This window comes from Artibeus jamaicensis, unplaced genomic scaffold (genome assembly GCF_021234435.1).
Source record: "Artibeus jamaicensis isolate MK-2021 breed Jamaican fruit bat unplaced genomic scaffold, CSHL_Jam_final contig_1157, whole genome shotgun sequence".
NCBI lineage: Eukaryota > Metazoa > Chordata > Mammalia > Chiroptera > Phyllostomidae > Artibeus > Artibeus jamaicensis.
Genome location: NW_026521226.1, coordinates 1,184,154 through 1,212,017, shown reverse-complemented (window position 1 = coordinate 1,212,017; position 27,864 = coordinate 1,184,154). Strand labels below are relative to the sequence as shown.

The following is a 27,864-nucleotide window of genomic DNA, read 5'->3' as shown; positions in this document are numbered from 1 at the left end:
TTAGCATTCAGAAAGTATAACATTTCCATCAATTTTCTATTATATGCAGATTTATTTTCCTTAAGAGGTAAAATGAAGTTTGAATAGTACAGTCTGTGGTGTGGTGACATCAGCAACCGCCAGTTCTTGCCCATCAACAAGTCCCAATTCTAAAACAGAAAAAGAATAATTAAGCCAAGCCACAAAATAACAAAAATCTCAACAAAAATGATAACACACAGATAACAAAAATTATAGAATATTATGGTTGAGATAAACATCAAAATTCAGTTCTCTTTAGTCACGGCAATATTATACTTGATTGTTTAGAAATGTTTATGCATTCTACTAAAAGAGCGATTTAATCATTATTTCTAAAAATATAAGTAATTATGATGATGTCATTTGAAGGTATTAAGAACAAATCTAAAAGGATTTGTTACTTCCACAAAAAATGTTGATTAGTAAATATACTCCTTTAAAATACCTTTCAATGTCTTGGAGAGATTTGGCCTTGTTCGTTCTTCAATAGAAGTTACTGACTATAAAGCAAAATTATTTTAATGTAAAACACATTAAATGAAATTAAACTTATAATATAATTGTGAAAGAAATACAAATAGAACACTTATCACCTGTAAGTAAAGTGTTCTATTTTTTCCCTCTAATGTGGCTGTGATGGCTGGAGATTTCATCTGCCTAAATATAATTATGAGAAAAAAATCAAAGATCACTTTTAAAAAATCTAGTTTTAAAAGTTTTAAAATCTCAAAAGTTATTTTTACAACCTAACAGAAGTGCAGAATACTTACAGAGAAGCACTATTGGTTAGATAATCCAAAACTTCCTGTAGTTTAGCTGATGGAGAAAACTGAATATTTTGTGGAAGCTGGCTACAAGCTGGGCAATTTTCCTAAATATATAAAACACAAATCATAGCAGTAATGCACCAATTACAGTCTCTTTATAATAATGAAATAAAAATGAAGTTGTTTTATAACTACGCATACTAAACAAATGTTTTAGAATCTATGCATTTCATAATGGGCCATTTTTCCTAAATTATTTTGCTATATAGTATTTATTTTAGACTATACTACAAAAGATATATAGTGAATAGGATTCTGGAAATTAGAAAATACTTAGGATATGAGCAATTTCAGTTATATTTCTAACCAATTAATATTTAAAAATCAAGGTATGCATGATCAAAAAAATTTTTATTAGTATACTAACCTTTCTCTCGGCTTCAAATGTGTATGTGTACAGTCCATCTACATCATTGAATACCAAGTAATTATTAAGGGGAATATATGCACTGTAATGAAAAAAATGTCCATTATTTATATAACTGAGCCAGAACAAAACAGATTTACATACATGTTAAAAATAAAACACATTACCTTGTGGCTATTTTAAAAACCTCAGTGGCACACACAGCTGAAAAGGGGAGGAAATAAAGGTGCTTTAACTCAATGATAATTAGACATTTAAAATTAGAAGTATGTTAGAAAGTCAGTTGTAATTCAGAACAGATAAATTTACAGGTTATGATTAAAAATATATTAAAATAGCCCTGGCTGGTGTGGCTCAGTGGATTGAGTGCGGGCCTGTGAACCAAAGGATCGCTGGTTTGATTCCCGGTTAGTGCACATGCCTGGGTTGCAGGCCAAGTCCCCAGTAGAGGACACAGGAGAGATAACCACACATTGATGTTTCTCTCCCCCTCTTTCTCCTTCCCTTCCCCTCTCTCTAAAAATAAATAAATAAAATATTTTAAAAATACACGTATATATTACAATACATATACTAATGTTAGAAAACTGAAAAAGTAACAAATTTTATATTCGTTTTGTATAATCCATGTGATAGAGTAACATTACATGTTTTCCTTCCTCTTCTTCAAATTAATTAGCAGCCTGTTACAGTGATTAAAAAGAAATGGTATGTATGAAAATGTCTGCTTACTACAGAGCACTTTGTGATATGAAATACCTTATCCTTTTTTGGATAGCTTAATTATACCACCCACCCAAGAAGATACCAAATTCCTGTAACACCAGTTTTCTGATATCAGGTAGCTGCAGAAATATCAATTCAGATACTGAATCAAAAACTAAAGAAAAAAAAATTAAGTAATAGCCTTTTTTCCTCACCTGCAATGACTGCATTTGTAGAAGCTACTGCAGGAATGATTCGTTTCACTACCCCTGAAAAAATATACTAATTAAAACATGATAATTTCTTTTAAAAAATAGGTATCTTAAGTTAAACAACATGATTTATTAAATACCATTTTCCAGATTTTTCGGGCTTTCAAGTCACAAAAAAGACTTAATTTTAACCATGAAGCAATCTTCTTCCATATTCCCATAATTTTTGTAGCATGTTCAGAATCTTAAGGAAGTTACAGTAGCAAAGAAAGGTAAACCCTTCTGTAAACTTCATATAAAGATGAGACCATAATATCATAATAGCTAACAACTAGATGTTTATTGTGTTCCAGGCACATTGTGAAATTTAAATAGATATTATTGAATTTTGTTAGTCTTATGTTAGTCTTATTACTCCAATTTTAAAGACAAGGAAAATGAGGTTGAAAGAAATTAAATCACAATTCCACCTATACACCTAATAAGTGGTAACAATGGTATATGAAACCCAGATCGACCCAAAGTGCATAATCTTAACTGATACATTATATAATGCCATATTCAATAAGGCTTGAGTAAAGTACAAAAAGTAAGAGTTACATTATTTTTCCTCATATAATTTCAGCCATTTGATTCATCAAAGCTTTACAACAAAACAAGGGTCCTCAACTTATCTTCACTTCACTCTACAACTTGTACTACACAAAACAGTAAACATACCTCTCTATTTCTACCCTACTTTTTACATCAGTATTCACATTATAAATGAACAAAACTCTAAACAATTTGGCGGGCAATTTTTAGCATTTTTATTGTATTTTTCCATTACCATTGATTGAACCCCCTTATACCTCTCTCCCTCCACAATACCTTAAACAATCTTTAAGTACAAAATAAACATTCTAATTTATAACTATATTTAAATTATTCATTTTAGAAAACAAAAACTTCAAAGGAAAGTAGCCATATTAATTATCTTGGAGTATGAGGGAACACTGAAAGAGGTAACTTACAAACTTCAGAAAAAAAGGCAGATATCTAAGAAGACAGGAAAGGAAGTTGGTTAAGTCTGGAAAGCTGTTTTTAAAAAGTTAATCTGACCATATGATTAAGTATAACTTCAGAGCAGGAAAAGAGGGAGAAGCTAACCTCATGATGGTTAAACTGGATGTTCACCAGTGAGCCACATATAATAAGATGTTCTGAGAGGAGGAACAGGTAGTCACAAACAGTGAGGAGTAGAGGGGACACTGCCCAGTAAGAGCCCTGTGGAAATGATAAAGACTCCCCGTACTCCCAACCCCTCAAAAAAAGCTGAACTTCACTTCTCATTTTGCTTCAGTACTTCTTGTCAAGGCCCTCAATTGTCAGGATACAAAGCATACAACCTGCTCAAAGGTATGGAAAGATAAATGAGACTACATATGGAAATGAATTTCCATTTCTGATCAGGACAAACTGAATTCATTTGTTAATTCAGACAATTACCAAATGTGTACCATATGCCTAATATTGTTCTAGGTGTTACGCACAAAAAAAAAATTACCTGCTCTTATAGAGATTTCATTCTGGTGTGGGAGATAACACTCACAAGTAAGAACATTAGAAAATTTCAGATACTAAAGAGTTCTACAAAGAAAGTAAAACAATGTATTTGTTACAGTTGACAATGCTAGGATGGTCAGGGAAGACGTCTCTAAGGAAGCAATAATTTGAGTTGAAACCTAAACCTTAAGACCCAGTGAAGCAATAACCTATGGAAAGTGCACTTCTGTAGAATAAACAGCCAGGACAACGGCCCCAGGGCAGAGATGATACACGAGAGCGTAAGTACGAAATATTCCTTGCATAAAAAAATAGACTAACATTAGTTTTAGGCAGTTATAAAAAAGGTAAAATGGTGAATGGCTAGGATGTCATTTTCAGTTGAATCATCAGAATAACTGGCTAGTTGAGACCTGAGGGACAAGCAGCCATACTTGAGGGGAGCCAAGGAAGACCAGTACAGACATAAGAATTAGGAATATTGGAGCTCTAAGGTAGGAATGAGTTTAGTTTGTTAAAGGTACCCAAAGCAGGTCAAAATGGGGGGAGTACAGGGAGCAACAAGGAGTAAGAGTGGAATTTTCAAATGATATTAATAGAACATCGGTAAATATAAAAAATAATCACAGAAGAGAAATAGCAGGTTTTCAAAAAAAGACAAAGTTCTTTCTTGGGAACTTGGCGATGACCTTGGATAAAATTCTATAAAGGATCAACTGTGAGTATCTAGAATAGGAAGCACTGATCACTAGGACTGAGCATTATATTATGATTGTTTACTAAGACCAGACATATTGGACTTTTCTCACTTACGTCCTATGACTAGCTTAGCAACCCAAGTAGTAAAACATCTGTAATGGCCTTTCGTAACATCTTGTGAACAAGACACAGAAATATGAAGTATTCAAAAAGGTCTGATCAACAAAATGAGATAAAACCTAAAATTAAGAACCAGATCAGAAGTATGATTCAGATGTCAATTCTCTGCCAGTTCAGTCTTATTAAATTTTTTAATTAATTATGTGGAAAAAAGATAAAGGATGTGATTATCAAAACAACAGCTGAAATGAAATTGAATAGATAGGTTGGCAGGCATAAAAGAATATATGAGAGAATAACAGGTTGAATTTAAGAATAAATTGGTAAGAACCTATACTTGAGTACAAAATTAACAAAACTACCAACCCCAAAACTACCACTTCTTTAACAGGCAGATGTGGCTCAGGAATTAATATGTGGAAAAGGACTCTAGATTTTAGTAGACGATTATCTCAAAAAGTCAAAAATATAGGATCAATGTAAACAACAATCAACAAAAAAAATCCTACTCTCCTCTAAAACTGTATCAATTACCAGAGTTATCAGAAGGCTATTATCTAAAATAAGAGTATTTTAGACATTCTATGCTGCATTCTAACCATATTAAGGGAATACAGATAACCAAAATATGGTTAGAGAAAAACAACATAATAGGGACTTAAAGTCCTGCAACATGTCTGAGGATTAAAGGAATTAGGGAGGTCATGGAAGTGATAAAGATTTAGAAGGAATGTGCTCACTGTTCTCAATTTGTTAAGTGCTATTACTTAAAAGGAAATTACATTTATACATATATGATATACCCTAGGACAATAAATACTCTGACCAAACTAAAGATGGATATTTCTGCTTAATATATAGAATAACTGTGTAACACCCTTGTCCACACGTGGAACAGACTGCCCCAAGAGAAATAAATTGCTCTTCAATGAAAGATAAAAGTGCATGAGTTGACTTGGATGCATTAAGTTCTTTTCCAAAAAGTAAACAAGATTCAATGATTTTATTAAAGTCCTCCTCCTAGCTAAGTAGTAGGACAGACTCTGCTGAACTCATTTGCCTACTACCAACTTTGGGGTACCTGAAAACTATTATTTCCATGGTACCTTTACTGAACTTCAAATGGATGGTACTGTCTAAAATCACTTATCAATTACTTTCTCCAAAGCATCTCCAGCCAGTAAAAAAAGGATCATCCCAAGATTATCATTCAATCATTCATGATAACTCACAAACTTACCTTGAGTGAGTCTATATGTAACACCCTTAATACTATATTGTGATGCTCTGTCTAGGGATTTTTGAAAAATCCACTGAATATGATCAGGATCATCTCCATCTAATGGAACCCCTTCTGTTAGGAGAAAAAAAAGAAGAGGAAGACAGAAACATTTAAACATGAATCAACTTGTTTTTAATGTAATTATCCAAATGAATAATATAGACAAACTTTATGTAATTCTAGATTATGAAATTAGGTTCATTACCTCCAAAAGGTTGCTCCTTAGGCCACTGCAATATCCTTACATACTCAATACAGTGTTCTGGTAGCCTGGGCATAGATGCAATGGTGCACATGGGAAAATTGACCTAAAACCACAGTTTGCCCTTTTTAATGGTTTTAAAACAATGAATTATTTTCAAATATAACTTCTAGCTATGATCTAGTTTGCAGCAGTTTGTTATCATCCATCATAGCCTTCCACTTACAGAAACAAAATTTTTATACCATTAATATTTCTCAAAGCATCTGAGTCACTTCACTCAGGTTGATCTACCTATAAATTAGGTTTACCCTATGTAAGTTTAATTTTGTTAGGATGTGAAAAAAAGTGCTGAATAATTTCTAAAGTATAAGCACTTTGTTATGTTTATCTAATTTAAATCTGAATGTATAAAACAAAAGCAAAATCAAGTAATTTCAAGTAAATATTCATAAAATTATTTATACTTATAAATCAAAATTTCAGCTGTCCTTTAAAGTAGGTATGCAGATGAAAGAGTCCCATCTTTGGAAAGGTCATTTTCATCCCTCTTATCTTTATTTCTCTGAAACAATCACAGGCAAAGACCAAAGGAAACAGATTATACCTCTATCCAACATACAGTTTTAAAATTGATCTCTTGAGCACAGCACCCATTTATGATAAAAACACTCAGCAAAGCAGGAGTAGAGGGAACATACCTCAACACAATAAAGGCCATATATGAGAAACCTACAGCCAACATCATTCTCAATGGGCAAAAACTGAAGGCTTTCTCCCTAAGAACCGGCACAAGACAAGGGTGCCCGCTTTCACCCACTTCTAATCAACATATTATTGAAAGTTCTATGACAGCAATTAGACGAGAAAGAAATAAAAGGCATCCAAATTGGAAGGAAGTAAAATTGTCATTGTTTGCAGATGACATGATAGTGTACATGGAAAACCCTACAGGCTCCACCAAAAAATGAATTGAACTAATAAGTGAATTTGGCAAAATAGCAAGATACAAAATCATTATTCAGAAATCAAACATGTTTTTATACACCAACAACAAAATATCAGAAACAAAAATCAGGAAAAAAATGCCATTTGCAACAAAAAGATAAAGTACCTATGAATAAACTTAACCAAGGAGAAAAGATCTGTACTCAGAAAACTACAGAACACTGAAGAAAAAAATCAAGGAAGACCAATAAATGGAAGCATATACTATGTGGAAGAATCAACATCAAAATGGTCATACTACCCAAAGCAATTTATAGATTCACTGCAATCCCTATTAAAATACCAAGGACATATTTCACAGATATAGAACAAACATTTCAAAAATTTATGGAACCATAATAGCCTCAACAATTTTGAGAAAGAAGGACAACGTAGGAGGGATCACAATACCTGATATCAAACTATATTACAAGGCCACCATAATCAAAACAGTCTGGTACCAGCATAAGAACAGACACATAGATTAATGGAACAGAATAGAGAGCCCAGAAAAAAAACCCATGTCTCTATGGTCAATAAATATTTGACAAAGGAGGCAGGAGCATAAAATGGAGAACAAAATAGCCTCTTCAACAAATGGTGTCAGGAGATATGGACAGTTACATGCAAAAAAATGTAAGTAGACCACCAACTTACACCATACACAAAAACAAATTCAAGAGGGATAAATGACTTAAATATAAGTCATGACACCATAAAATCTAGAGGAAAACACAGGCAGTAAAATTTCAGATATTCCACACAGCAGTATTTTCACTGACATATCTCCTAGGTCAAGGAATATAAAGGAAAGGATAAACAAATAGAACTACATCAAATTAAAAAGCTTCTGCATGGGTAAAGAAAACAGCAACAAAATGAAAAGGGAACTAAACATATGGGAAAATATATTTGCCAATGACACTTCCCACAATGGTTTGATCTCCAAAATATATAAAAACTCATACAACTCAACAACAGGAATATAAACAATCCAATTAAAAAATGGACAAAGGACCTGAACAGGCACTTCTCCAAGGAGGACATACAGAGGGCCCAGAAACTTATGAAAGGATGCTCAACATCACTAGCCATCAGAGATGCAAATTAAAACCACAAAGAGATACCACTTCATAGTGGTCAGAATGGCCATCATTAATAAATCAACAAACAACAAGGGCTGGCAAGGATGTGGAGAAAAGGGAACCTGAGTCCACTGTTGGTGGGAATGCAGACTGCTATAGTGACTGTGGAAAACAGTATAGAATTTCCTCAGAAAACTAAAAATGGAAATGCTTTTCCATCCAGCAATTCCACTGCTGGTATTAAGAATCCTGAAATACCAATTCAGAAGAACTTATGCACACCAATGCTCATAACAGCGTTATTTACAATAGCCAAGTGCTGGATGGAAACATCCTAAGTGCCCATCAGTAAATGAGTGGATGAAAAAACTGCAGTATATTCACAGTAGAAATACTACTGTGAACTCACAGTATTCACAGTAATACTACACAGTAGAAAGAAAGAAGGAACTCATACCCTTTGTGACAGATTAGATGGAACTGGAGAGCAATATGCTAAGTGAAATAAACCAGGTGGCAAAAGACAAATACCATATGATCTCACCTGTAAGTGGAACCTAATGAACAAAACAAACAAGCAAAACAGAACCAGAGACATGAAAATAAGGAACAAACTGACAGTGACCATAGGGGCCATAGGAGTGAGGTAACAGGGGAAAGGGGAAGGGTATAGTCAAGGAATATGTGTAAATGACCCACGAACATGGACAACAGGATAGGGATTGAGTGTGGGAATGGGGTAGGGTAGAGCAACAAGGGAAGAACTGGGGCAACTGTTATTAAACAACAATAAAAAATAAATATAGTAAAACAAAATCACAAAACTACGTTGATCCCTTGATCCCTACTCTTTAAGTAGAGAATTAATACAAGTAAATTATAAAGCAATAGTATAAAAGTATGATATTCAGTCCATACCTTTTCTCAAACACAGAATTTCTTATTTTATCGTTTTTCTCTTTACACGATTTGAAAAATATAGTTAACCCTAATTAAAAATCATAAATATTAAATAAACAATATTTCAACACTAATTCCATCCTAATAAACTATAAAACAAATGCAGGTGCTTTCTGGGTTACCTGTGGTGGATAAAGTTCCAGTGTGCATTCAATGCAAGCAGTCATTCCAGGCAGAATCACCCGGGCATTCCCTTTAAAACCTTCTGTCCCCCCATCTATCAAAGGGACAATGGAGCTTGGATCTAATGCACCATCTTCATAATTTAGGAGAGATATCTAGGAAAATTATTTAAAGGGTTTAAAAGGAGAGAGGGATAAGAATTCAAAAGAAAAAGCATGCTGTCAAGTAATTCCATGTCAATAGCATGACTGAGTACTAACACATCAAATCAAGGGATAATATTAGTAATTTGTAGCCTCACCTTAAGATTAATAACTAGTAATAAACAATGAAGTCTATGAACTTAATGAAAATTAAATAAGCTGATTTTCAAAAATATGATATGCAATTCTAATTTTCAGTGTATTAAGAGCAACAGCAAAAAATCTTTACCAGCATGCCATTTATCCATCTTCTGGCTATGATAGAGTCTAGTCCACATACAATTATATGAAATTCTAAGAGAAAAAAAACATTCAAGTTTAGTTTTTTAAATGCCACAGTATAACATAATTTACACCTTCTAAGAAAACACACACAAAAATACACTTTTTACTATAACACATACGCATACACAAACACACGCACATACACACACACCTCCCAATCCCTGAATAATCCCTACTCAGGTCAGCACAGAAAAATGCAGATAATGGTCTCAAGTAAGATTTAAAACAGTATCACTCTCTTTTCAATCCATCAACAACCCTATTGAAAAGCCAACACCAAGAGATGAAAAACAACTGAACAGCCTTCAAATTAGCAGTTAAAAATAGCAAGATTTTAATTTCAAGTGAACAACTTACGTCGATAGAAAGTGTCATTAAAATCCTGGATCTTGTTGAAATGTCTGCATATAAGTAAAGGAATTGGAACTGCTGAATGTGACAATACCATAAGAACAAACTTACACATATATATTTAAAACAAGAAATAGATCTCAAATATTCAAAGTAGTGGAATTCAAGGAATCTGACAAAATGAATACAACCCATTTTTTGACAAAACCTCTTTTCTAACACTCCTCCTAACAACTTAGTCTCATCCCTGAACTCCCAAATCATTATATTTATGACTCTGATTACACTTTCTGCTCTGCTTTAAGTTTTGTATAAAAGCATAAGCCTGGGAAAGCAGAATATGTGTGTTGTCCACCATCAGCATCAAGCCAAGAGGCAATAAACATTTGTTGAGTGAAGGGAATGAACACATCAGAGTTCCTATTGATCTGGGTCATTTTAAGGGTTACTGAATAGCTAATTAAAAACAAAGCAAAACAAAACAAAACAAAACAAACTCCAAGAGTTTCCAAAAAAACTTCTTCAGTTACCAATGATTTGTTACTGTCGGTTTTTTGGAGGGAGGTGGTGATGAGAGGTATGAATTCTTCCTCTCAGTTACTCAGTTTTCCAAGTCTCTCTCTCTTATCCAATCAAGCCCTATCAGCAATCTTCTCCTGCCTGGAGGCTGCAAAAGGAATCCCATTCAAAATTGGATGGGTATGAATCACTTTTAGCACTTAATATTTTAACAGCATATATGTGTGCAAAACACTTAAATTTTTCTAACAGAGCAATTTAATGTTTAATAATATATAAATTATACTCCTCTAAAATTACAATAAATAAGCCACCATACGTGTATTTTAAAAGCAAAACAGAAAAAAGAGAAACAATATACAATTGCTCTAGAATTTTTTATACTGGCCTGTAAATACTGCTACAAAAAATAAATACAATACTAGCCCTTGCACATTCAGCCCTCTACTCCTTTCGAAGGTAGGCAAACAGGGGGCAAAAGCTGAAACTAAACAGAAAGGTCAAGAGAACTCAAGCAAACACCAGAGGAACAATAGAGGAGAAAACCAAGGAGCCAGACCAAAATATACCATCTCCTGGATTTCTATAAAATACTCAGTTTCCCAGATATTAAAAAAATGGAGATAAACACAGTGGTTTTTCTCCCTAACAGGGGCCTGTATTTACCTCTTTATACTTTTTATTTTGAAATAATAAATTCACAGGCAGTTTCGAGATGGTGCAGATAAGTCCTATGTTTTTTACCAGGTGTCCCTCAACTGTTGTATCTTACAATATCAAAACCACAAATGTGACATTGGTACAAGTATGTCTCATTCTGTCATTTAAACATGTATAAATTTGTGTAATTACCACCCTACACAAACAACATCAATCAGCACAAGATCTCCCTCCTGCTACCCATTTTCAGTCACACCTTCCCTCCCACTAACAATGCCTAACTTCTGGCAATTACTGATTTGTTCTCCATTTTGTCATTTGAAGAAGGTAATATAATTAAAAATCATACAATATATGATCTTTTCAGACTGGCATTTTTCATACAGCATAATTCCCTTAATATCCATTGAAGGTGTTAACATTTTGTTATTTGGTGCATTTTTATTGCTCAGTATTATTCCATAGTACAGTTTTATCACAGTTAAACAATTCACCTATTGCCTGATGTTTTTCTTGTTTCCAGTTCTGAGCTACTACAAATAAAACTGTTATAAACAATCAAGAACAAGTTTTCATGCAGACTTCAGTATTCACTTCTCTGGGATAAACGTCCAGGAAAAAAACTGCTGGCAAATACGGAAAATATATGCTTAGATTTTTAATAAACAGCCCTGGACATGTAGCTCAGTTGGTTAGAGCATTGTCCCAATACCCCAAGGTTGCGGTTTCAATCCCTGTCAGGGCACATACGAGAATCAACCAATGGGACTTCCACCAAGATGGAGGCGTAGGTGGAGGCACTGCACCTTCTCACACAACCAAGTTTGAAAACAACAAAGTTTTAGCAACAAAAACGCAGCCAAACCACAGAAAATTGACCTACACGGAAGTCTGACAACAACGAACCCTTCAGCCAAACCGGTAAGAGGGGCAGAGCCAGCAGCAGAGCAGGGTCGGGCAGGAAATATCCACCAGACCCAACCGGGCACACAACCCAGGCATGCTGGCAGCTGTGGGCGGATCCCAGGTGTGGAGAAGCGGGCCAACCTACTGAGGGCGAACCGTGGTCACACATTCGGGAGCAGATAAACCAGTGAAGGAGCTAGCGGTGGTGAGACAGACCACACAGGCCCCAGCAGCGGAAAGCGGCAGAGAGAACCTCCATTGTCCCTCTCTGACCCTGCCCCCACCTACAGTGTCACAAACCAGTGACCTGGGTGGCCTCTCTCTGACCTGCCCCCACATACAACATTATAAACCAGCGACCTGGGTGGCCCCGTCCTGGTGAACAACTAAGGCTCTGCTCCTCATAATTAACTGGCGTGAACAGACCAAAACATGGCTTAAGAACAACTCAGAGCCCCAGAGCCAATAAATCTAAGTGATTAAGAAATAGCCAAACTTTCAGATGCACAGTTCAAAACACTGGTGATCAGGATGCTCACAGAACTGGTTGATTTCAGTCACAAATTAGAGGAACATATGGAAGCTAAACTAATTAAAATGAAGGGAAATACACAGGAAACCAATAGTAATGGAAAGGAAACTGGGACTCAAATCAAAGGAGTAGACCACAAGGAGGGAAAAAACGACCAAACAGAAAAGGATGAAGAAACAAGAATTCAAAAAAATGAGAGGCTTCAGAACCTTCAGGACATCTTTAAACGTTCCAACATCCGAATTATAGGGGTACCAGAAGGGGAAGAGAAACAGCAACAAGTAGAAAACTTATTTGAAAAAATAATGAAGGAGAACTTCCCCAATCTGGCAAAGGAAATAGACTTCCAGGAAATCCAGGAAGCCCAGAGAGTCCCAAAAAAGTTGGACCCAAGGAGGAACACACCAAGGCACATCATAATTACATTAGCCAAGATTAAAATGAAGGAGAGAATCCTAGAAGCAGCAAGAGATAAGGGGATAATCACCTACAAAGGACTTCCCATCAGAGTGTCAGATGATTCTCAAAAGAGACCTTACAGGCAAGAAGGGGCTGCGAAGAAGTATTCAGAGTCATGAAATCCAAACATCTACATCCAAGATTGATCTATCCAGTAAAGCTTTCATTTAGAATGGAAGGACAGATAAAGTGCTTCTCAGATAAGATCAAATTCAAGGAGTTCATCATTACCAAGCCCTTATTATATGAAATGTTAAAGGAACTTACCTAAGAAAAAGAAGATTAAAAAAAGATGAACAGTGAAAGGACAGCAAACTCACAGTTATTAAGAACCACACCTAAAACAAAAGCAAACTAAGAGGACAGCTAGATCAGGAGCAGAACCATAGAAATGAAGATCACATGGAGGGTTAGCAACAGGGGAGTGGGAGAAGAAGGGGGGAGAAGGTACAGAAAATAAGTAGCATGGATGGTAGAACAGGAACAGAATCACAGAAATGGAGATCACATGGAGAGTTATCAAGGAGGAGGGGGAAGAATAGGGGGAAATGTACAGGGAATAGCATAAATGGTAGGAGAACTACCATAGATGGGGGGAGGGCAAGAATAGTATGGGAAATACAGAATCTAAAGAACTTGAGACACGTGGTCATAAACTAAAGGTGGGGAAATGGTGGGGGAGGGGGTGTGCAGGGTGGAGGAGAATGAAGAGGGAAAATAGAACAACTGTAATGGCATAATTAATAAAATATATTTTTTTTAAAAATCAATCAATGAATGCAACCGTAAGTGGAAAAATAAAGCAATGCTTCTCTCTCTCTTTGTAAAAAGAATAAACAAACTGTTTTCAAGATGCCTATAGTGTTTTACATTTTCCATCAGCAATAAATGACCTAGTTCTTCTGTACTACTGCTAGCATTTGCAATTATTTTTTAATGTAATTTATTGGTTATGCTATTATAGTTGTCCCATTTTTTTCCTCTTTTATCCCCCTTTTCCCTGTACCCACCTGCCACCGTCATTCCCCGACTTCAGTTCATGTCCATACATTGTACATATAAGTTCTTTGGCTTCTCCATTTCCCATACTATTCTTGATCTCCTATTTTGTACCTATCATTTATGCTATTCCCTGTACGTTTTCCCCTATTCTTCCCCCTCCTCCTTGATAACTCTCCATGTGATCTCCATTTCTGTGATTCTGTTCCTGTTCTAGTTGTTTGCTTAGTTTGTTTTTGTTTTAGGTTCAGTTGTTGACAGTTGCCATTTTACTGTTCATATTTTTGTTGTTTTTCTTAGATAGTCCCTTTAAGATTTCATATAGTAAGGGCTTAGTGATGATGAACTACTTTAACTTGACCTTATCTGGGAAGCACTTTATCTGCCCTTCCATTCTAAATGATAGCTTTGCAGGATAAAGTAATCTTAGATGTAAGTCCTTGCCTTTCATGACTCTGAATACTTCTTTCCAGCCCCTTCTTGCCTGCAAGGTTTCTTTTGAGAAATGAGCTAATAGTCATATGGAAACTCCTTTGGAGGTAACTGTCTCCTTTTCTTTTGTTGCTTTTAAGATTCTCTCCTTATCTTTAACCTTGGGTAATATAATTATGATGTGCCCTGGTGTGTACTTCCTTGGATCCAACTTTTTAGGGCCTCTCTGAACTTCCTGGACTTCCTAGAAGAAGTCTATTTCCTTTGCCGGATTAGGTAAATTCTCTTTCATTATGTTTTCAATTCCTTGCGCCTGCTCTTCTCCTTCTGGCACCCCTAAGGTTTGCATGTTGAAACATTTAAAGTTGTACTGAAGGTTCCTAAGCCTCTCCTCATTTCATTCTATTGTAGTTGAATGTTTATTTCTTCGTTCTAGTCCCAGACATTTATGTGAGTCCCAGTTTCCTTCCTGTTACTGCTGGTTCCTTTGCTTTTCAGAGCCTTCGCTTTTTCCTCTATTTTGCAACCATATTCAATCACTTCTGTGAGCATCTGATTACCAGTGTTTTGAACTCTGCATCTGATAGGTTAGCTCTTTATCACTTAGCTATATTTTTTTCTGGAGCTTTGACATGTTCATTTGGGCCACATTTTTTTTGTCTCAACACTCCTGTTACATAGTAAGGGGTGGAGCCTTAGGTATTCACCAGGGCAGGGCAACCCTAGTTACTGCATCTTGGCACTGTATGTGGGGGAGAGGTGCAAGAGGGAACAATGCCACCTGCTGAGCTCTCAGAAGCTTTCAGTCACTTCCTCCTCTACCCACAAGCAAATTGGGCCCTTCTGGTGTTGATTCCAGGATGTGGTTTTGTGTAAGTTCTAGGACCCTATGGGTCTCTCCCACAAACCCTCCTGTGAGGCTGGGAGTTTATCCTGCCAACTCAAACCCCACAGGTTTTTTTTAGTCAAGAGGTTTTGGGGCTTTATTTCCTGGCAGTAGTACTCTGGGTTGCAGTCTGTCTCATTCCCCCATTGTTTCTTCTGGCTTATCCACACATAAATGTGAGACTGCCCAGTCTGCCTGCCCCTGCCTCACCCACCCTGGTCCTCCGAAGCTGCAGCATTGCTATGAGTCCTCTCCACCCCACTGCCCGTCTGTACCCCTCCCATCAGTTTGGTTGAGTATTTCTCCAACTCCTTGAGAGTCAGACTTCTTTCCATATAGTTCAATTTCCTGGCAATTCTGGTTATTTTTTGTTTTTAAGTTTGTTATTGTCCTTCTTTTGGTTTTGTGAGGAGGCAAAGTGTATCTACCTATGCCTCCATCTTAATCAGCATTTGCTATTATTCCAATTTTTTATTTTAACTACTCTAATAGGTGAGTGGTAATATCTCAATGTGGTTATAATTCAGATTTCTCTTATAACTAGTGGTGTTGAACATCTTCCCATATGCTTCTTGCCATCTTCTTTGGTAAAATACCCCTTCATTTTTTTTGTTCGTTTTCCAATTGCATTATTTTTATTACTGAGTTACAAAAGTTCTTTATTCTAGATACAAGTCCTTTGTCAGATATCTGCTTTGTATTTTCTAATCTATGGCTTGTCTTTTCATCATTTTAACAGGGCCCTTCACAAAGAAAAGGTTTTAATTTTGGTAAAGTTCAATTTACCCAGTTTTTCTTTTATGTATCATGCTTTTACTCTGGTCAAAGGATAACTCACCAAACCCTAGATACCAGAGATTTTTCTCCTAAATTATCTTCCAAAGTTTTACAGTTTTACATTTGACACTTAAATCTAAGATCCATTTTGAGTTACTTTCTTGTAATTTTGATGTTTAAGTCAAGATTCATTTTTTTACCTACGGATATCCAACGGCTCCACCGAAACTTGTTGAAGAGATTATCCTTCCTCCATTGACTTGTTCATGCACCTTTGTCATGTATTTATTGGCCATACTTGCATGGGGCTATTTCTGGCTTCTCTACACTGTTCTAATCTATGTCTTTCTCTCTGGCAATACTGCACAGTCTTGATTATTGTAGCTATATAATAAGTACTAAAATTAGACAGTAATTCCTTCTGCTTTATTCTTTTTCAGCATTATTTTAGGTATTCTTTTGTCTTCTACCTCAATTTTAGAATAACCTCTGTATTGACAAAATTTCCTGGGGTTTTGGTGGAAACTGTTTTAAAACTGGCCACAAATTTGCACATAAATAACATCTTTACTATGTTGGAACTATCCAGTTCTTGAACATGGAATATTTCTCTGTTTATTTAGATTTTTGATTTCTCTCATTAGCATTTTGCAGTTTTTAGCATAGAAATCTCTTTCTTATTTTATTTACACCTACAGGGTTTTTTTTTTTAATGGTTGTAAATGCCACTGTATTTTAAATTTCATTTTCCACATGTTCACCACTACTATAAAGAAATAAAATTGATTTCTATATGTTGACTTTTTGTATCCTGTGGGATTTTCTACATATCAAGTCCCATCTCCTGAATTTCTATAAAATACTAAATGTTCTCCTGATCTAAAGGTGTGAAAGCCAACAGAGTGTGAATACTTCTTTTTAAAAACATACTTCTATAATATATTGACTCTGACACACCTTCTATCTGGTTAATAATATACCGACTTCTATTCTGTCTGCTACTTTAAAGAGACACAGAGACTAATTGGATCCAGCTTAGGAACTTACAGCCTAGTATATGAGACATGCAACAGATACACAACTTAAAGGCAACAATGCAGAATAAATGACAGCACTGGCTACAGAAGCTTAATTTAAAAATTAGGGCAAAAAAATTATATAGCCTTAAGACTGGAAGGAGATAGAGCAAATTATTATCATCAGTATCTCATAACAACTTACTACTGTTATCTCTTTTACTTTTGCTCATCTATTTTCTCTACATTAAACATGCATTTATAGTTAAGAAAAAAAACAAAAGGCTCAAAAATTAAGCGTTTTTTTTGTCGAAAGGATACGGAACTACATTGCAATTAGGAACTCTGTCATTTAGAAATTCTGCAGCAACTTCGGCTTTAGGTCTTCCAACATCTTTAGGCCTATAGGAAAAATTATACTTAAATTAGCATTCATGATCTAAATGTACATGATCTACATAATTTCAAACATAAAAATGCCCATGATGAGTTTAATTAGAGGATATTTAGAAGAAATATTTTTATCTGAGTATCTGTGATGAATAGTCACTCAATACTAAATGTCAACCCTTTTGGATGTTCCAAATTAAATAGTTACAAATACTGACAAATTAAGTAGTTACAAATACTACCAATTCTAAGTATTCAGGTGAAAAATTCCCCTCAGGTAGAGTATAATTGTAACAGGTTTCCCAGCCATTTCTTACTGTGGCATTTCCCAACGTAAAAAAATTATCCCAGCCCTGGCTGGTGTAGCTCAGTGGATTGAGCCTGGTCCTATGAACTAAGGGATCCAGGTTCAATTCCCAGTCGGGGCACATGCCTGGGATGCAGGCCAGTTCCCAGTGGGGGACACACGAGAGGCAACCACACATTGATGTTTCTCTCCCTCTCTCCTTCCCTTACCCTCTAAAGATAAATGAGTAAAATCTTATATCCCAGACCTAGAGCCTTCTGAGTATCTGTCCTGAATCCCAGAACTTCAAGGTGTTACTATACAGGTCTTGGCTGAAATACACACAATGAAATTAATTCTAGGGATGCAAGAACCTTCATTTATTCCCTAAGTAGTAAATTTTGTGTTCCATAAGAGACCATAACCACATTTTTGAAGAAGGAATAATTCCAAAGGCATTATCCAAAATTGTAAACGTCACCAACATTTTCAAGAAGCTAAAAATATAAGGCCTCAAAAGATCACTCCTAGGTAATAATCATAGCTATATACAGAGGACATTCTCTTTTATTTTCAGTGCAAATGGTATTTTTTACCTTAATATTTCCTCATTCTCCTCACCAAAATCATTCCCTCATACAACATGTTTTTATATGCATAGGTCTATCATACATACTAGCTATGAACACTTAGAAGAAAATTACCATATTTTTATCTCTTTGTATTCCTTCATATCTAAGCATAGAGTAAAAACTTTAAAATTAATGAACATTTTTAAAAAACAATGTGCTTATTAGAAATATCTTATTTAAAATTGCAATATTAAAGAAAATACTTTAACAGGTCATTTTTCTTCTCTTCAATAAAGCAGTGTTCTTTTTTCATTCAAAACTTCTGTTAAGTTTTATTCTCTGTCCTAACTTGCAATAGAAAAGGCTCTACCATACATAAATCAAGGAATCTGATTTCAGTACTGCATTCAACTACAGTAGACACAGAGCTCTTCAGGTATGTAAACAGGATAAATCAGACTCTCAAGAGTCTTTTAAGGTGTGGATTTTATGTGCTTTCATAGTAGATCCAAAACAAAATAACTCCTAGATTGTTTTTGTGGAGATTTTTGCTAATTTACCATTCCAGGATTAGAGAATCATATTGTTCCACCTAAAAATTTCACCTTGAATAAAATGGCTTTTTTTCACGCACACCATCCTTGCAGAACACCTTGGCCTAATTATTTAATCTTGAAAACAAGTATCTACCTTGAAGGTTACTCTGAGATTAAATAAGGGAATATGAAGAACTTGCTTAGAAGTACTTGATACATCCTAAGCAATCAATACATGCTAACTATCATTAAGATCATGATTATTTTAGCCACAAATTAAAGGGCATGATAATTATTACCATAACCAATTAATTCAGTAGTGTTTTTTTTAAACATTTAAACCCCAAAATTTGTCAGACCAACAAGGATGTCCAAACTTTTCTATGGAGAAGGGAAATATCAAGGGTTAAAAGTTTGCACTGCAACAACATTTCATTAATTTGACGTAGTTTAACACATCCTTCAATCTAAGAAATTTCACAAAGATAAAGAGGTTTTATGCCTATCCTGAAAGTTAATTTTATCTTTTCTGCTAACCTAACCTTATCCTACATTCCCAGGACTAATTACTGTTAGTATCCTAATCACTAGAGGAAGGAAAAAAGTTCATTATCTCTCCATATCTGAAATTCTTTAACTGACAGACACTGTTATCTAGCCACTCAAACCCCTAAATGTTATTTGCTGAACTTCACTAATGAACATTTCTCAGATCTGCATAAGTGCACCACTTCCAGTTCCCCAAATTATTGCTAACAAACCATTCCCAGGTGATTTTGTTATTTCATGTTCCATTTTAAATGCTTCTGGTGTTCTCTCCTAAACTCTTCATTTCTTCTCTCCTTACATAAAAAGATCAAACTCCACTACAACTGCATCGTCCCAGAGTCAGCACTCAAATTTTGGCTCAGAATTCCCCCCACCCAATATCACTAGGGCCTAACAGTCCAGCTACTGTTTTCTTATGAAATCCCCAGAAGGTTGAACTCTGTGTCATCAAAGCACAATCACCCCCAAATCACATACTTTTTGGAAATTTGTTAGACATTAAAACTTACCTAAATAAAAACTGCCTATTTAGATTGGAAACATCTATAGTGTCCATGTCTATAACATGAATTTGTCTAAAACCAGACAATGCCTGTGGAAATAGAAAAATCCAATTAAGCAGAAATTTGCTCACATTTAAAAAACAAGATCTGTTTTCAATGTAGTCCTAAAGCTACAAATTCTCAATAATAAATTCTGCATAATCGTATTTGATAAAGAAACTTACAAAGTATATAAATTTTTGTTCCTGGAAAGGTCAAAAGGTGTAACTATTCAATTTTAAATAGTCTATAACCAAAAGAGAACTCAAAATTTCTACAGTTGTTTTATAATCTTATAAACACATTTATAAAGTTTGTTACTTTGCTGCTGCTAGACGGTTTAATTTTATTTGTTTTACTAATTAACTGTACTTAACTATTCTTTTTTCAGAATATTATTAAAAGCAATTTATACAAGCTTTATCTTAGTTTATATAACATTAGGCATGCCATGATTCAGAAATAACAGTTATAAAATACATATCATAAACTAACAACATATAGGTACACTGCACATGTAAAAGAAATACCTTGAAGTACTGAGTCAAGAACAAGCAATCACAACAGCTAGGGAAAACAAACAACTGTTGTGTTTTAATGGTAAGAACAGGCATTTTAACAGTACAACACTGCTCAAATTTACCAGCAGAAGCAAAAGACTGAAAAAAACTAAGTTACATTAATTATGCCTTTCTGGTCTTGGTCAGTTTAAGTGACTGAATAAAGTCACTTGTCAACAATTTCCCAATTTTTCTGCCCTATAGTAAAAAAAGATCCTCAAAAGAGTTGTCCACACTTGCATTCTCAAACGCCCTATTGTGCTCACTCTAAACAAATGTGCACTTGAAAACAACTATTCTCTAAGTCACGAGTGAACTCTACACTGTGTTGCCACATCCAATGACCTTACCCATCTGAGTATTTGGCCCCATGTGGATCAATTCCTCAAAACACGTTCTTCACTTGGTCACTACACTCATGAGAATTTGAACATTTTAAAAATTGGTTTCCTGTTTACCAGTTTCCCTCCTACTTTACTGGCTAGAAATATAGAGTACTCTTATACTTAGTTCTAGTGATCTCGATCTTATAAGCATAGTCCAAAAGACATCGCAAACTCCACAGTTTCCAAAACCAAACTTAACCATCCTTATTTACCAACCACACCAAATCTGTCCTTCTCTCAGTCCCCTCCTGTCAGTGAATGCTAATTCCATCTTTCCAGTTGCTCAGGGCAAAAACATTGTGGTGTTATCCTTGGCTCCTGTCTTTCTCCCTCTTACGTCCCACAACCAGTCCATTGGCAAATCCCGTTGACTCCATCTTCAAAACACACGCATCACCTGACTGCCTCTCACTACCTCCAGTGCTACCACCCTGTCATAGGCCACTGTCCTCTCTGGTCTGGATGACTGCGACTAGCCTCTCAGCTTTCTCCTCTATTCTTCCTTTAGTCTTTTCTCAGCATTATAAGCCACAGTGATCCAGGTTAAAAGTCAGATCAAGTCAACTCATCTGCTTAAATCTCTCCAATGACTTCCTGAATAGGAGTAAAAGACTAAGTTCTTACAGTAACCTCCAAAGCCTTTTGTGATATTCATTTCCAGCCCCTCCACCTCCCAATACCTCTCTGATACCCTCTCTGAAAATGCTGACCCTTAATCCACTTCTGCTTTAGCTATAAGGACCTCCTTGCCATCCTGGAATGTAACAGTCATACACCTACACTACAGCTTTTTCACCTCTGTCTAGAATGTTCTTGTTCACCTCTGTTGAAATAGCACCTTTTAAAAAAAAAAGTCCGTTCCCTTTCCACTTGGCTACCTATCTTTCATCTTTCCTCTCTAAAACATTTATTACCATCTGTCAAACTATGTATTTTACTTGTCCTTTTTCTTCCACTAAAATGTAAGCCCAAAAAACACCTGTCTGTGCTGTTTAATGCTGTAACTGTATCTCTAGCATCTAAAATAGTGCCTGGCATATGGGGTAGGAGGCTCAATAAATATTTACTCAATCAATAATATTAATGTCCCATTCCTTTTTTCAGAATGAGCCTTGGAGGGGTTTACAATCCACTTTGAAAAAGATGTGTATCTCTTATGTACTTATGTCTGTAAAATTGAAAACCCTTAGTTTTCTTCTATTGTGTAAGAGGATATTACAATTCAATAAATAAGAAGACCACCCCTGAAGTTGATAATGACTATTCTTCAGATCTAACCTCTAATTACTTTACCTTTAAAATTAGTATATACCTTAACAGCTTCAAAATGGAAAAAGTCAAACCACCTTTCCCTTCTACAACTTTGGTTCTTACACTGCTAGAGTATTTATATCTGATAAGGTACTGTCATTTTTGGTACCCCCAGAGTATATCATACACATTGCTATTTATTTTGTGTGAGAGTTGTCTCTCCAATGAAACTTCAAATTCATTAAGGACTGAGGTTGTGATAATCTACAATCACCACAGAACCTACCACTTGGTACCATGAAGTATACTGAATTTTTGCAGTTTCACTAGGAGTGACACTAGTACTCCCTAGCAAAATTAATGCAGCTGTTTATATTTAAACTTTAGCCCCATGATTAACTTTTTAGGTTGTTCACCCGATTCTTTTATTCACTTCATTTTTGAAGGAGTCCAATCTAGCATTTCCACTTTTCTACACGCCATTGAGAAGCCTGGCATATATCAGCTCTCAATCAATTCTCCTTCTATCCATCTTTGCTAAATAAACTGTTTTTTTGTTGTTTTTCTTTTTGGAAAAAAAAACTACTTGGGCCCTGGCTTGTGTGGCTCAATGGACTGAGCGCCGGCCTGCAAAACAAAAGGTCGCAGGTTCAATTCCCAGTCAGGGCACATGCCTGGGTTGCAGGACAGTCCCCCAGCAGGAGGCTTGGGAGAGGCAACCACACATTGATGTTTCTCTCCCTCTTTCTCCCTCCCTTCCTCTCTGTCTAAAAATAAATAAATAAAATCTTTAAAAAATTAAAGAAAAAGCTACTTGTTATCAGAAGTCAATGAAACAAATTAACTAAACCACTACTTACGGACAACCAGTATGCCCAATAGTTTCACTAAATACTACCCTCTCTTAAAAGATACTCATTAAAAACAAATTAACCTATGGTTCAGTGAAAAGAACACTTGACTAAGAATTGATGACCTGGATTAGATTCCAGGCCTATCACCAGAAACCAAAAAAGTTAGGTAAATCATTTAACCTCTCTGAACTTCATGTCTCCTTCTATACAAAATAAGTCAAAGCCCCATCTAAGTGGGTTATTTTATGGAACAAAAGAAATAAATTCTTTCAAATTGCTTGTTAAAATATGAATTATCAGTTTTGCTCTTTGAAATTAATGAGCACTTTGCAAGAGAAAGCAGAAAGATTTCTTTGATAAACAGCAAAGAAGTAGTAAGAATTTCTGTCAATGACTTTATAGTTGAGAACTTCAGAATTTAAGACTGTTTGGAATCTGACTTGCTGAACTTATCTAACAAAGGCTCGAGATAGGTTATTAATCATAATTTTAAAATTTCCTAATATGGCAGAAAAGGAAAATTACCACATAAGAGAAAAATACGTATTAAATATATGTGTATATATTACCAGATTTTTCAGGAGCTCACATCCTAAGCCGCCAGCTCCAATGACTAGAACTTTACATGTATCTAACAAAAACTGGAGAGACTGTAAAGAATGAAAAGGCATATTAAAACCTAGTTATAAAAAAACATAAGTTCCATCACTATAACAGGCCATAAAATAGTTTCTGATGTTTCCATGAAAAATGCAAATGAATACCAAGAACACACTTTCTATTTAATAAACTCATAAATTCCAGAAGAACGTAGAGCCAGAAATTCTATAACCCTAATGATTTCAGAGCATTTCAATTTCAATGTTTTTAAATTGAGGTTTATTGTATGAAATTAAAAGGCTATTTCTAAAAAGAAAAACTATGCTACTTAAAAGTTATCTTTTTTTAACCCTGAAAGGGGATGGAAGGCATCAAATTCATTATTTCACTGACTTCCTAAAAAGAGAAAAGTGTAAAAATCCTAATAACGGAGAATCAAACAGTGCACAAAGGGCTTAAAGGTCTTCAGGAAGGAAATAAAAACAGATAAAATTCTTAGAAAACCATATATCAACAGAAATACTATTTGAAACAATCACTTAACAGAATTATCTTAAACAATCAGGCAAAACAAAAATTGGAAGCACAGGAAGATAAGGTGGGTCCACAGAAAGGCAGAATATTGTCAATTCTGTCCAAAGAGACGAAAGGAGAAAAAGTTATTTAGACAAGACACTGGTAAAATCCATGAGCTTATACCTCCAGGAGTAGCACAATATTTCTATTTCAAAGTAGTATCTCTTTATAAAGACAAAATGACATAAAAATTACTATAAAGAATACTTCTTTCTACCTTGTAATAAAGAGTTATATCTAATTGAACACTTGCTTTAAGCCAAACACTACCTGTCCAAAATTCTATTCCTGTTACACAGCAGTCACATAATTTTTTAACATGCAATTAGTTATATTCAATCCTAGGATGCTCATTTAAACTAAATTTCAAAATTTAAACACACATCTATCTTGCTATCAAAATTAATTTCTCAAAACAAAACTAAAAAGGGGAGTGTCTCAGAAATCATTTTAAACTGAAATTCAAAGTGAAGTATAACTTAAGAGTTCTAAATGAGATTACAAAGTTATTTTACTCAAAAAATTTCAACATTACATGAGAAATGTGAAAATGACTCAAATATCAGCCATTCAATCATTAGCCATTGAATATTGCAAATATTCAATTCAGTATTTCAAGATAAATTATACATTTGTATTAGTATTTTTGTTATAAGAGCAGGTGAAAAAAAGCATTTTACTTTCGAAACAAAACTGTAAGAGGAGTTATTTAAAAATAAATGTTTCTCACTTCAGTGCTCGGTTCGAAATCAGGGTGTGTGAAGGGTCCAGATCGCTCGAGGAACTTCTTTACATGGTTCCAGCGACCTTCCCAGTCTCCAATGTCCCCACACCCACCATCAACAGCCATTCTGCACAGAACACAGTAAATTCAGCTGCAAAGGTCAGTATGAAAAAACCACACCTACAACTACTGTGGTTTCCCAAATGAAATAACCACACCAGAGCTGCTCAAATAAAAAGGGTATTACTTAATGTGGTTACACTTATGCTCTTAATTTTTTTCTTAGCTATTACAGAGTTTATTTAAAGTTAAAAACTACACGTGTTTGATTAAATAAATCAGTCTATTTGTTTCTGGGTTCCTACAGCAAGCCAAAATAAAACTTAGGATATTGTTTAATCAGAGAAATGGGTTATAAAAGATTATTGTGAACTTCCCTAAGGTGTTCCTTAAATACACTTGGATCAGGAAATATCAGTTGTAAAAGTAAATATATAACTCCACTTTCAGAACTGTGATGTTTCATATCTAATGTAACTCATCTGTCCTTTCCAAGTTTGAAAGATGTAACTTAAATATCATTTTTGATGAGAGGAACTCTCATACATTTTTATCTGAAAGAGGTCCCAATTTTCAAAAAACAATTTCTTTAAATACTATAAGGTGTTTTTTTTTATTGCCACTGTACACAGGAAGTTTTAGGTTACAATAATACTGCAGGTAAGCATTATTCTCTAGAAATCTAGAGCACACAACTGAGTGAGTTCTAACACTGGACTTCTCTAACATACTAGTAATCCATGTATTTCCCACTCAGTGCAAAATTCATGTTGGGTTGTAATCATTTTTAGTTTTCGTATTTCCTATAACCCCACAACATCTACGTTCAAATGTATTAATATCCATTTTTACAAAGGACCAAGAAGTATTTCCTAGCAATATAGACCTTAGGTTTTGATATGATAGCTGGGTTTGATTCCACAATTAACTGTATTGTAACTGACCTTGAGCAGATTACTTAACAGCCATAAACGTCATCTACAAATTTTTACAGCTACTTAAGGTCAGAATGAAAATATAGTAAGCATTCAAACTTTAACTGTCATTTTAAGCAAAAGCGGAAAGTGAAAGAAAGGCGGGAAATAATGTGAAATTAAGCTTGTCCCGCCAATCCTCTTGGAATTGACATTCAACTTTTGGAGTTTAGGTTTCACCAACCTAGACTAAAGCTCTGCTACAGGGATTTGGTTCAGGAATTACTAACTCACCACACCCACCGCAAGAGTACTTTCGTCCCCTCCCATGTAGGCAGGAGCAAAAATTAAGAACAGTTTACATCAATCTCACCCCATAAAACTAAGAAATAGGGTGTGTAATAAATGGGCAAAATAAGTTCCCTGGAGTCAACACTCCCCTTTAAGAGCCAATTATTCCGCAAAAGCAATTGATGTGCTTAGTCCGATACCATAGAAAGTTCTCACACAAAGTGCAATTAGTCTGTTTGCGTTTTCGGAAGGCCAAAATCGGCCCGGTGTTCCTTTCGTGTGTTCAAGTGAGATTCCCTTTACACAAGGTCACGTCTCTGAGCACTGGGATGTTGGAAGAGGGGGCGCCAGATGGTCCCGCTAGACCTGTGGGTCAAGCACCAGGCGGGCCCGAACGGGACCTGCTGTGGGACCTGGACCTCGGGGCCTGCGCTCCGGGTGCCCCCCTCCCAGCCTCCCGGGCCCGCTGCGGCTGGTCCCCTAGGCCTGGGGTGAGGGGAGGCGGGGGTCCCCGGAGAGGACCCCGGCCTCCCGGCAGCACTAACTTCTCAGCCAGCAGCTCCTCTATTCTCCTTCTTTTCTTCTCCCTAAAAGAAAGAGAGAATAAAAGAAGGGTCAGCATCACGCTACACATTGGGCGCCGCGAGAGGATGGGGGGCGAGGGAACGGGGCGAGGTAGTGGGAGGACCCCGGGTGGTGGCGGCCACCGCCCACTGCCACGCTCTCTCACAACCCAGCCCGGCCCGGCGCGCCTGCAGAGCCCGAGTACTTACGGCTCCTCGCCATCCGCCATATTGTTCTCCGCCTCTTCCCAGGTACCCCCGCGGCAGGAGGGGCCAGGCGATTGTGCGGGCCGCACCGGGCGGGAGGGGCGGAGGCAGGGACTGGGAGTAGGAACTGGGCTGGCGGGGCGGGGCGGGGCGGGGCGGGGCGGGGCGGGGCGGACCTCGCTGATGCTCCCTTGGGGTTTAAAGCCCTGCATTGTAATTATGAACTTGATAAACTACCCTTAATTGCCTAACTCTTATCCAATGTATAACGTTGTTATGCTGCTTGAAAATATTGATGTAATACGTTAGATGTTTATACAATTTCTGTGTTAACTGATTATATAAAATTGTATATTCTATGAGAAAACTCCTGGAAGAGTCAGTCACTTTAATATGCCAGAGCTTCCATCTGAAGAAAAGCACCAGGAGAATTTTCACTTACTGATTTTCAAGACGGTCCCAACAGCTTTGCCTAAAGATACGCACTTAAAGAGTAAAATTTAAATCAGTGTAAGGGTTGGATGAAGATACTGTTTTTCCTTCTTCAATATGGTATCAATGTCAATATAGTATCAATATAGTATCACATTCTGTCAGATAAGAAATTCAGTGGCAGAGGAACAATTGGAGAAACATTTTTCTCTGAGAAAAATATATTCAGATAGAAAAATGTATGAAAAAAAAGCTCAAAAATTAAATAATCATTTAGAACACACATTATCTCAAAGCTTAAATATAAATGATGATAAAATTTTGGTGTATAAATGATGTATTTTCTTCCAGAGTCAAAAACAGATAGATGTGTGTATGACTAGATACAGAGATATAATCATACTAAACTCG

At 35.8% G+C, this 27,864-nt stretch overlaps 1 protein-coding gene across 4 annotated transcripts; it reads right to left on the bottom strand.

Moving 5' to 3' along the window:
- Nucleotides 1-28: 28 nt before the first annotated feature.
- On the bottom strand, nucleotides 29-27,098 carry UBA3 (ubiquitin like modifier activating enzyme 3). Of its 4 annotated transcripts, XM_037130756.2 has the most exons (18): nucleotides 27,025-27,097; nucleotides 26,797-26,838; nucleotides 24,993-25,113; nucleotides 23,656-23,736; nucleotides 20,003-20,085; nucleotides 17,482-17,562; nucleotides 9,981-10,024; nucleotides 9,568-9,632; nucleotides 9,135-9,290; nucleotides 5,984-6,086; nucleotides 5,737-5,850; nucleotides 2,136-2,189; nucleotides 1,383-1,419; nucleotides 1,216-1,297; nucleotides 792-892; nucleotides 615-678; nucleotides 467-521; nucleotides 29-149 (listed from the first exon to the last, which is right to left on the bottom strand). In XM_037130756.2, exons 1-18 carry the CDS (start codon nucleotides 27,042-27,044, stop codon nucleotides 61-63), a joined length of 1,392 nt encoding a protein of 463 aa, XP_036986651.2. In that variant the 5' UTR covers nucleotides 27,045-27,097; the 3' UTR covers nucleotides 29-60. The 4 variants fall into 4 exon arrangements, with proteins under 4 accessions (XP_036986651.2, XP_036986653.2, XP_036986652.2 ...); XM_037130758.2 differs by lacking the exon at nucleotides 23,656-23,736 and having other exon boundaries at nucleotides 27,025-27,098; XM_037130757.2 differs by lacking the exon at nucleotides 26,797-26,838 and having other exon boundaries at nucleotides 27,025-27,098.
- Nucleotides 27,099-27,864: the final 766 nt, after the last annotated feature.